This window comes from Stenella coeruleoalba (genome assembly GCF_951394435.1).
Source record: "Stenella coeruleoalba genome assembly, chromosome: 3".
In the NCBI taxonomy this organism is placed as follows: Eukaryota; Metazoa; Chordata; class Mammalia; order Artiodactyla; family Delphinidae; genus Stenella; species Stenella coeruleoalba.
The window spans coordinates 100361951-100374068 of record NC_137148.1 but is presented as its reverse complement, the minus strand read 5'-3'; the positions used below and the strand labels follow the sequence as shown (position 1 = coordinate 100374068).

Below are 12118 nucleotides of genomic sequence, written 5' to 3'. Positions count from 1 at the left end.
GGTTTGGCCTCTGCTTTATGCAGTCCTGTGTATAATCCTATTTTTGAGGACAGCAAATTGGCCTCTCTTCATAAAATAAATACATCACGGGGGACACTTCCCTGGTGGCACAGTGGTTAAGAATCTGCCTGCCAATGCAGGGGACACGGGTTCGAGCCTTGGTCCGGGAAGATATCACATGCCGCAGAGCAATTAAGCCCATGCGCCACTACTACTGAGCCTGTGCTCTAGACCCCGCGAGCCACAACTACTGACGCCCGCGTGCCTAGAGCCCACGCTCCACAACGAAGAGTAGCCCCTGCTTGCTGCGAGAAAGCTTGCAGGCTTTCTCTAGTTAGTGCAGCAATGAAGACCCAACGCAGCCAAAAATAAATATAAATAAGTAAATAAATTAGAAAAAAATACATCATGTCTACTAAGAACCCTATGTTAAAATAATATTCCAGAGCATTTCTCTTTTTTAAGACAGAAAGAGATGGCTTCCATAGGAATAAAGAAGGAAATCTGTAAACACATTTGCAGTGACAGAAAAGCCCAACTTTGAACTCGTATGTTTATGTGTGTTGTCATCTCTCCTTCACTGATCCTCAGTTATTGCACAATGTTCTGCCCTTTTAGATGGCAGGGTTACAAGAATGTATAGTTTAAACTCTGCATTTTGCAAAAGATGAGCATTATTTTTGAGTCTGGGAAACTTCAAAATAATTTGATTGCCTTCTGTGTTTTGTTTCATTAGGTAAAGACAAAAAAACAGTTCTAGCTGTTTTCTGTACCAATATACAGCTTGTGTTTAAATTAAAACAAGAGCCAGGCTCATGACCAGAGGGGAAAATCATGAAACGGAAACCCTGTAGTATGTAAAAAGGCTATCGCTGGAGAGTAAGAAGAGGAGTTTTAAACTCGGGCATCTTTTTTGTAAACATCTTGTTCAAATGTATTGTGCATCTTCCTTCCCCCTTCCTGCCACTAAACCAGGAAAGAAGCTTAAGGGCTGTCAGAAAAGGAGGTTTACAAAATCCTAACAATACAGGCATGTTTATGGGAGACTACATTTCTTGTTATGCCAGTGAATTAGCAAAACTGAACACATAATGGCGTGGTTTTTTTTTTTTCCCCCGTGTTATCATCTGAATTGTCTCCGTTTAGCCCCGAAAACAGTTGTAAATTTATTGTTCCTAGGTCACCTAAACAGGCTGAGACCAATCATTTCAATATTTCAGAGGTTATCCCTACTGCTTTTCCCATGAAGACATTATATAGAGCAATACGATTCTGGCACATTTAAGGTGTTGGATCTGGATGAAGTGGAACTATTATAAAATAATCTACCATGTTACAGAGGTTGCCAGGTAAAGTAGAGTTTCTTTAGTTTTAAGTGGATTAAAATAGACCAGGATTGCTCATCCTCAGTACTGCCCACATTTTAGGCCTGATAATTCTTCGCTGTAGGGGATTTTCTTGGGCATTGCAGTATGTTTAGACGCATCCCTGCTCTCTACCCACCAGATGCCAGGAATACCTCCCCAGGTAGGACGATCAAAAATGTCTCCAGGTATTGCCAAATGTTCCCCAGCGATGGGTAAAGCCGACCCAGGTACTGGGGCTAAAAGTTGATATTCCAAAGACAGTGCTTCTAAGTAGGTGGGTGAGCCCGGACAAGTTATGTAACATCTCCACACCTCAGTTTCCTCATCTGTAAAATGAAGATAATAATATTCCCTACTTCACAGGATTGTTGTGAGGATTAAATAAGATAACGCCTATCCCCTGGGAAGAGCTCAATGTTAACCATTATCATTATTTTAACAATTCTATGCAATTTCATTTTTTTTCCTTTCTGATTTCAGTTTACGTACAGGTTAAAGATACAAACAATAGGAATCTATTTAAAGGGGGGACGTTTGAGTGCAGTTACACAATTACAGATGGAGATCTTTACTTATGTTTGAGTGGTCAGGTTATAGAAGCTCAAGTATTGCATAATTTTGAATCCCAATTTGCTAAACAGCTTCGGTTATTGCATAACATATTTTATTATCTTGCAAGTGGAGATTCCTAATTCATCTAAATTAAGGGCTGCTGCCAGATGACTCTTCTGTAAATATAACTGCTCTATTGTGTGTTTTGAAAGTCTTGACGTGATGCCTGGTCTTTTCCCTGGAGTTCTTCCTTCACCATTGGTCATATAAATATTATTGTAGTATTCATTGAAATAATAACAAAAGCTACCATTTTTAAGAGCAACTTACTGTATGCCAAGATAAGTGCTTTCCATATATTATTATTTCACTGAGTCCTCAAAACAATCTTAAAAATGAGGTGGGTATCTTAGAGAGACGAAGTTACTGTGCTCCAGCCAGCAAAGGTCAGAACGAGGCTGGAGCCCAGACTGGTGCCTTCACAGCCTATGCTCTTAAAATGCAACTTCATTATCAAGGCTCACAGAGCTAGCCTGAATTGATAATCATAACATATGCCCCTTTCTGAAACACATTCCACCCTACCCCCACCTCTCACATCATCATTCACTTTTCTTGCTTTTCCCCAGCCAGCTCAAAATACCTGGAAGGGAGTGGTTATAAGAACCATGCTCTGATCCACATGTAAGTCAAGCACAGTGATTGAAAAAGGGAGGGAGAGAGAGAGAGAGAGAGAGAGAGAGAGAGAGAGATACCACTCATTTCACATTAGTCTAGTCTTAATGACACTCACTTCACATTAACCTTAATGAGGACTAATAAAGGTTGTCTGGAAGCTGAAGGAGGGAAAGGCTGAATTCACAAATAGGGAAAGGTAGGAAGATTCATCCATTAAATAGGTGATTCTTCAAACGCATCCCAGGAATCCAATTCTTGCATAGAGTATGCATATTTTACTTCAAGGTAAGGAGTAAATTAGAAGAATAACACTGCTGCCAGAGGCGCCTTAAAGCTTATATTTTTGAGACAATTGCCAGTGGTGACCAAAAACTGAGAAATCAATGGAAAGTAAGGTCAGAAAGTGTACCCTTGGAGGTCCTGGGAAGAAAAGTTACATAGCTAGTTCAGAAACAGCAACCTTCTCATCACATAGTCTTGTGAGTCAGCGCAATTGGGCTAGGGTTTGAGAGGCCAGTAGGTTTGCTGGTTGGCCTTGGGCAGAAGAGATCACGTGGCCCAGGGTAAGTCACAAGCAGCTCTGAGCAAAGGGCAGGCAGACCATCCACTCATAGCTGCCAGGAGTTAGGCTGGAGGCAGCAGGAAGTCTGTGAGCGTTGTGGGAACTAAGAAGCTCATCAGCCCACAGCATTACAGTATTAAGCAGGGCCTCAGTGGTCAGCCCGTCCTGTCCCGTATCAACACATGACTCTTCCTCAGTATTCCCACCCACAGGTGTCCAACCTGTGTTTTGAAAGCTCCAGTGACTGGAAGCTCTTATTGTTCGTAAATGAATAACTTGGCCATCCTTCAGTCTGTGTCCTTGTGAACGCTACAGCATGCTGGCTGTGGCACCGCCAGTCATATAAAAGAGATTAACATAGACAGGGTTAATTATGTACATAAGTAAATTTACGAAGGTGCCTACCATATGCAGGCACTTTATAAATTTACTCAGTGAATAATTTTGACAACAATGAAACAGATTAGGAAGGGGAGGCCCAGTGAGGTTAAATGTCTTTCTCACCCAAGCTCACACAAAATTAAGTGGGAGTCACTCCTGGTCCAGGAGGCCCCCAAGCCACACTTTGTCTGCCACGGCAGGATTTTTGCTGTCAATTTCTAAACGTGGTTGGAAGAGTTTAGGATACACAGACTACAACAGAGAAAGGAGCCCATATAGATGAAGGCAGAATCTCCTGAAAGCATTGCTTGCAAGTAGCAATACTTACAGAGATGTCATCACTGAAGTCAATTTCATCCAAATCAAGGTATTCAGGGGCTTCCATCATTCTTCTTTGCACATTTTGAGTAAGGTCAAATCCTTATAAAGTCCTGGACCCGACAGAAGCACAAAAGAAAAGCAAAACGGTTAGCTGTCTTATAACCAAAAAGCACATTTATATTTAGACAAACAAAGTGAGAGAAGTCACTGGGTGCAAGGGCTGCCTTTGAGCACACTTCCTCCCTTTGAACGTCCCCAGCTTGGCTCTCCAGAAGCAGTAAGCACAGCTCCTGCAGGCTCCCCAGGAGGCTCCCTAGGGAGCAGCCATGGTCCTTCGCCGTATTGCATTTGTGCCCGGTTTGTCTTTGCCAGAGCAGTAACTCAGGTCAGATTCTCCCCTTGTGATCAATATTAAGATTGACCCAGCCCACATCCACCACTACACCTCGGGTGAATGCAGGGGCTTCGAGGATGGGGAGCAAACCTTGAAATCTTAGGACAACCATATTCAAATGTTTATGTGGGCATATCTTTGGATCCTGGGCACGAAGTAATGAATACTGGATCTGCACGGTAATAACACAAGGACAAGGCAGATACTAACTTACCAACAATAATGGATATTTCAGAATTTGTAGTACAACCTCCAGTTCACCCCCTCAGAAAAAGGATCTAAGCAGAGATTTAAACCACAGAGTTATTGCATCGCCCCCTGCTTCTAACAGCTTTGCCTGCCGATGCCAGAGTGACCCGACACAGGCGCCAGAATGTCCTCAGTCAGCACTTGCCTTGGGGCTGCCTGTGGCAGTTCTTTAAATCTGTCAAGGAAGATATATCACCTCCCAGTTCATTTTCCCATCACTTATCCTCATCACCATTGGCAGTGGCAGTGGTACCTACAGATGTCAGGAACAGAAATATAGACCTCCTGGCAGTGCCTTGGGGTGCAGTTATCTTCCGCAGAGCAAACTCTCAGATATCGAAAAAGATTCCATTTCCCGTAACTTGTCTTTCTTATTATAAAAACTGTCTTATGTACTCAGACTTGAGTATCCGAAATAATTTATTTTTTTCTCTTTCGGATCTCTAATGAAGGGGTACCTTGCCAAAGGGGAAGGCGTACCTTGCCAAAGAGTAAGGAGTACATCATTGGAAAGGGAAAATAAATCTAGGCTGATGAAAATGAGCTTATCGATATAAGATCAAGAATGTAAAAATACCTAGTTTTTAAAAGGAAACTAACTCTGAAGGCACTGATTTCTCATTTTGAGGTTTTTAAAAAATTTACAGAAATAGCATAATTGCGGCAAAGGGGGGAAACCACTCTCCGTTCCATACCTCAAACCCATGACTTGACTCAATTTTCAGTGCTTCCCCTTTCCTTCCCTTCCCACACGCATATACCATTTTTACATATTTTTAATTATAGTGGATACAGAGTTGATCCAAAAAAGAATTAGGATGCTACTACCATGTACAAATGTGATTATCCATTTAGAATAAATATTAAACGTTCTTCTGAAATCACAGTAAAGTTTAAAATAAAAAGAAAACCAATTAGGATGCTACTACCATGTACAAATGTGATTATCCATTTAGAATAAATATTAAACGTTCTTCTGAAATCACAGTAAAGTTTAAAATAAAAAGAAAACCAATTTGTCTTTGATACCTAAATTAAATTTTATTATTTATAGAAATATAAAAATTGGTTCTTAGACAAATTTCTTGGTGCAAAAATATATCACTTTTCCTCTAAGCCTCACAAAGCTTTTCAGAGAAAAACGTGCACACTCATACTTGCAAATTACTCAGAATAACTTTCTCTTCCATTCTGGTAGATTCTGAGACAATCCAGACTCTGGATTCCAACTTGTCAACTAACAGACTTTCTCCCAATCCAATTTCTTTGCACTAAGTCTGTACTCCACATTGAACTGTTGATTTACAGACTGCTCCCAAGGCTTTGGTGAACACAAAGATGATTCTGGGTGTCGGGATGGGGTACAGACAAGCGCAGTATCACCACAAACAAGGAAACGCGAGATGAAGTAGAAAAACATGAGTCAAAGCTGGGGACCAAGCGGATCTCTAAATATATGGAAATACAAAACTAAATACAAAATGCAAATGGACACACCTTAACTAAGCATATTAACAAGTAATTGTTGAGTCCCTGTTTGAGGTGTGTTTAACAACATGAAGAGCAATTTCCCTTTGAGCACAGACATTCTAATGGAACATATCCAGTGGATAATATAAATCATGACACCAAGGCACCAATCTTTATATTTGGATTTGGAGGTTGGTAATGAGATTGTTTATTCTACAGAACAGCATATAAGAGTTACAGCAGTGCCAGCCCATTATAGGAAGGTCATATTTATCTCAGTGGGTTGGATGGTCCTGCCTCAGACTAAGTGGTCCAAGGCATACAGGATTCTCCTTTACTTCCCGATGGACTCCCATATGTGGCCATCTCCTTTAACATGCCTTATTCTATCTACAACACAATTCCGTTTGTCTAGTTTCAATGCTTCTTTCTTTCAAGGTGCCACTTGGAAAGTATTACATCCTCATTTATAAGGTACAGAAATCCCTGTGGTTCACCAATCCTGGCCACATTCCCAATATCAATTGCTTCTTTTCACTGGAGGGTGAGTCCATGGTTGTCCCAGGGATCATTATATTGCCTCTTCCTTCCCCATCTGCCCTTCCACTGAGCACATAGCACCCTCGCGCACTCCCTTCTGAGGAATTGGGATGTGACTGGAGGGGATGAGGTCAGGTTTAGAGCAGCTGTTGCAAACAATCCAACACGATAAGGAAACTGAGCTGGGCTGTGGGTGCTTTTCTCATTGTGCTCGTCAGGCACGGCCTCACCCCACACACCCAGTGGGACCCAGCGAGTGGGACCCAGCGAGCCCCCGTTTCTGACTGTCACACAGGCACCGATGGAATGCACAGCTACAGAGGGCACAGACCAGAGGCCCAGGGGCCAAGTCTGGTCCACAGACGTGACGTGTTTGGCCCTAGCAGTATTTCCAAAAAATTGACTCTGTTGCCAACTTGTAGCCCTTTGGTGCTTTCACATAAGATTCTTGATTTCTGGCTTCACTTAAAAAATATCTGGAGGTCTGGGGGCACAGGTCTGCATTCTCCATGATAACAATTGGCTATAGCTGAGCTGCAGCTGCCCTGTCTACGTGGCGTGTGCTCCCCAGCTCCCCCCGCACACCCACCCCCCATTGGCTCTCCTCATCCACACATCCTGCCTGGCTCTGGGGGCATCTGAGTCTTTGACCCTTCAAAGGAATCCAGTATGAAACATGAATGCCATCCTCCTCCCTTTCCTTATTGGTGCCTTCTGCCAAACGCTATTTCCTTCATTTGTATTCTAACGTTGGATTTGTATTCTACGATTGTTTTAAATTCTCATACCACAACAGCAGTAAAACGAAATTTCTTACCAGTAAACCACCAGCATGTTACAATTTGTGCTTTTCTACAACCTCCATTTTATCTCTTAGTATGAGAAAAAGAAAACCTTCACAAACATAATAAAATGCTACGAGGCGGGGATTACATTTCCTTCGCTTTACAGCCTGAGGAAGAAGAGGTCCTTGCCTTGTTGTCATTGGCGTTGTGCAGTTACACGGTGCCACTTCACTACTGTGACTGGGGGGAGGGTGGAAGCTGTGCCAATGAGAAGCCCAGAAAAAGACCGAGACCATCCTCCATGTGGCCAGCCCGAAAGCTTGGATGTAAGAAGGCCAACCCTGCTCAAGGCCGGTGAGAGTGGGTTGACACCTCAGTGGAAAATAGTTTTCAGCCTCCCCAGAAAGGGCAGTCCAGCTTAAAAGCCTTTACGTGAGATTTTTACTGCTACACATCATAGTTGCCCTGGACCCCTCTGGGACCCCAGAGCGCAGTCATTTATAAATTTGTACTGCAGCCTCATCCCACCAGCCCTGTGCCTGCAAGCTGCAGTCACTGGTCCCAGGTTCTCCGAGGTCTTTCTCCCGTATTGCCACACCTCTCCCCTCAGCACACCTCTTACAGAGCTGTCCACCTCAGGTACTGCTGACTGGTTGAAATCATTCCATTTCAAGCTCAGTTGGGCTTTTAATTTCTCTTCATTGACATTGGCAAGTTTTAATGTGTTATGAACTGGAGTAGGTATGTCATGCGTTTAAGCTGTTTTTAAGTGCGGGGAGAGGTGACGGTAGAGATTGGGCAGGAGGTGGGAAAGCAGAGAAAGGGAAAGGAAACATTTTCCAATGGCTTAGCTCTACTACTTTGGGTCGGAAAACTTATAGGGAGGGAAAGAATACAAAAATTAGAATGTGAGGACACAGGCCTAGGCGGCTAGGACCCAAATGCCATGTAGAAGCTATTGGTGACACATCACATCCCTTCTCTTGATGTGCCCAAGGCACTGGGAGAAACTTTACCCAAACTCCAAATTGAGGTCAGCTAGAGCAGGAAAAGACCAAAGAAGTAACGAGCGTCAACTGTGCATAACGCCTGTAGGATTTTTCCTACTCTCACAGAGTTTTGATAAATTGCCAAGAACAGAAGTCCCTCTACTGCCTATTAAAATGTACAGTAGAGGCCCTGGCCCTAATAGGTCTATCAACACCATGTCACCTTCTCATGGGTGACCTCAGTGATGGCCCAACTGCTTCCTTCAAGAGAAGATTCAATTTAGGGAAAAGCTCCAAGTAAACTAGGAGTCCAACTGAATAAGAAAAAAGTAGGCATCGATTTAAAAAAATAGCCTCCCCCCTCTAGTGTTAGGATTTTCAGGCGACATTTAAAATTTTTTTTTATAGTGACTTGAAAACTGACTCTGAAAATAATTCCAAATGAAGACTTACAAAAATCTGTTGGGTAATGGCTTGGAGTGGCCAACAGAATTTCTTTGAGAAACTGCCCTCGTTTAATGTACACAGTCTGGTGTGCTTGGCTCATAAAAGGCTCACTGATTTGTAACTACAGTCACAGATCACATAAATTGCTCTACTGAAATTCTTCTTAAAATGAATTGCCTCACTCCAATTTATAAAGAGTCAGCATGGACTCATTCTGAAGGCTCATGTTACACAGATTTCTCCTCTTCTGCCAAAGTCACTATTGCTACATTTACCAGTGTACTAGGAGGCCTGGTAATTAAAAGTAAGTTGGGCTTGTCAAAATAAATGAGCAGGGTACATTCGGTGATGAGGTAACCTCGGTTGATTTGCATTACAACTTCTTTCTTTACTCTTTAATTCACCAATACTTGGGAAAACACAGCAGCTGCCTACACCCTCACACACACACACTTGGCCAGATTTGTACTGGGATACATTTTCAGTTTGGAAGCCTACACATAGATACTGAACTTCCTTTCATATAACAAGAGTTCAAAAAAAAAAAAAAAAATCACAAACTACGTACTGGAAGGCTTGGGTGGAAAAAAGTGGAATATATGAAATGTTGTCCCCAGTTGGCTCGGTAGCTTGGCTGGCAAGAAAGCAACTCATTCCAAATGTTGGACTCAGTTTCTTTCACTCTTTGATTCAACAGTGGCCAGAAGCATGGCAGTCACTAAATGCCTAGTCTTGAAGCAGAAAAATGATAGAGGCAAGAAATTTCTACTGGAAAGAGGTAACTGAAGGAGCGCCAAGAAGTACATACGAGGAGAAAAGGGAAAAGCACAAGCTATGTAGATTTCATCCCCTTCTTCATTTATGGAATATTCCCGCATGTACATGCTGGGTAAGACCAACACTACTCTCCACGCCAGTATGCGGCATTCAGTACAAGGGGAAATAGACAAGAAAACAAGCCGTTACAATAAACTGTGGTCCTACCTAGAGGGGTGAGATAGGGAGGGTGGGAGGGAGATGCAAGAGGGAGGGGATATGGGGATATATGTATACGGACAGCTGACTCACTTTGCTATACAGCAGCAAGTAACACAACAGTGTAAAGCAATTATACACCAATAAAGATGTTAAAAAAAATGCCTCTGTGAAGAGAAAAATGAAATCAATATTTAAATAATAAAAGATACAATGTATGTTTTCTAGGAATTCAAAAAAAAATGTATACTGTGGTCCCTGCTGAGACAAATAAATACACAGGAACCTGAGTCACTTAACCTAGACCTTGGAGAGGAGGGAAGTGTGACTGGTACAGGTGAGGTCTAAGCTGAAAGCTGAAGGGTGAGGATACAAATGGTGAGGGAGTCAAAGGGGCAGGATGAAGTGTTCTAGGTAGAGTTACAGCACAGGCAAAGGCCTGGAGGGGAGAATTCTGAAGTAGGATTTCCAGAAGAATGGGTAACATTGATTTAACACCTATTGCTGGTTTTGCTTCAAAAAAGGGGTTTTAAAGGGTAATGGCCAGGGTGGATGGGTAAGCACAGCAGTCAGGAAGGTATTTCCAAAGCCAGAGTGTAAACAGAGCATGTGTTGGAATACCAAATTTTCTGGCATGTTTGGAGAAAATACAGGAGACTTCAATGTACAGTAATATATTGAGCTTGCTCCAGCTTGGGGGCAAGGGGAGCTGCATTTCCTGTTTGAATGCGCACAAACATTTGTGAAGCAAAACTTCTTAGCAGGGGCTAGGTCTGGGCGCCTTTACGTATACTCTCTCCTGTGTGTCTCACGAAGACTGGGAGACAAATATCTTTACAATCTCCTTTGTGGAGGTAAGGAAACCAAGGCTCAGTGAGGTTCTGTGATCGCCTCACACACGGGGCTCCTGGTGATACGTCTATCTTGCTCCCTTATTTCAGCTTGCCAAAACTGCAGGGGTAAGGTAACACTTCGCCCGTATCAAACATTTTATTGTTTTCAAATCACCTTAGATATTTTTTTTACCTTTCTTGAGTACAACTCTGTGAGAGGGAGGCAGAGGGTGTCTATCGCAGTTTGCAATTATATCTTTCCTATTCTGAAGACATCAAAACTCAGGAATGTGTCGGCCAAGGTTATGTACTCCTAAATAGGGGCAAAGCCAGCTCAGACAGACCACTTCCCGATAGCAAGTCCAGAGCTCTTCTGATTTACCCCCTAGACTGTTCTGAAACATGGCCGTGGCTCCGAACCATCTAGGCCAGAATTCCACAGGCATCCTCAGTCCTGAACTGTACTGTTTTGGGTGTTCACAGACCATAACTCCAAATTGCTCTTTCCTCTCTCCAGCAGAGTCTAAAGAGAATGGTATAGGCATGAGGATCATTGAAGAAAGGTGTATAGACCTTTGTGAACCTGACATACCTTATCCACAGGTGTCCCTCAACTGGCCAGTAAAGCACTGTATTCCACAGTCAATTGATTTAATACCTCAACTTCATCTTCAAAGAAAATTTGATTATGACCATCTTTCCTTATGTCTTATTGAAAAGGCAAGTAAAATACCACTGCACTAGGGAGCCTCATTCTAGAGGATTGTTCTGACAAAACCCTATAAAGGTTGGTCTTTTTGTACTTTTTCAAAAAATTGAAGTATATTTGGCTTAAAATATGGTCTTTTTCGTTGTGAGCCCTAGCTTGTAGTTTAAAATTCTTGCAAATGATTTGGGGTTATTTCATTATTTCTAAAATCTGTCACTGAGAATGAACTAACTTATACCAGAACTTTAGAGACTGAAAGGGACCTTAGCTTTTAAGCTCTGAGGCAAAGATACTTTTAAATTTTTATGTGTGTGTGTGTGTGTGAGTGATTTAAACTGAGTTTAATATTTAAAATTCTTTTTTGGAAGAGGAAGCGAAGAATCCATGCTCACAGTACCTGAACAAAAGAAGATAAAAGAATGTAGAATGGAAGAAAAATATAAAACACATGTAAATACAAGGAAATATGTATTGTGTTCAGTTCTGGATGCCTCGACTTAAGAAGGCCACAGGCAAACCAGGAACATGCCAAGACAGAGCAAGGGAAGTCAAGACAGCCAGTGGCTGGCAAAACTCTGCCTCATGTGACATAGCTAAGGAAATATCTAACTTGGAGAAAAGCACTCCTCTCTCTCTAAGAATCTAAAAAGCCATCGGGTAAAAGGAGGATTTGCCTTCAAGGGTAGGAAACTTTTTGGAGGAAGTTTCAGGGATGCCAGTCTCAGCAAATACTTCTTAATAATGGCACAAAATGGAATGGGCTCCTTGGTAAGATCACAACCACCCCAGCAAGAAAACTGTTCCTTTAGAGGTTTGGAGAGATATTCTGAGGGAGAAAGATGAGAATCCTGCATTGGAAAAGGAGG

At 42.3% G+C, this 12118-nt stretch overlaps 1 protein-coding gene across 1 annotated transcript in view; it reads right to left on the bottom strand.

The window, feature by feature from the left end:
* Positions 1-12118, bottom strand: part of SNCAIP (synuclein alpha interacting protein) — a 148842-nt gene that overhangs the window by 70544 nt on the left and 66180 nt on the right. The window contains exon 2 of the mRNA XM_079918025.1: positions 3869-3971. Within this exon, the coding sequence (XP_079774151.1) occupies positions 3869-3928 (60 nt within the window). The 5' untranslated portion in view covers positions 3929-3971. The remainder of the gene's footprint in view (positions 1-3868; positions 3972-12118) is intronic.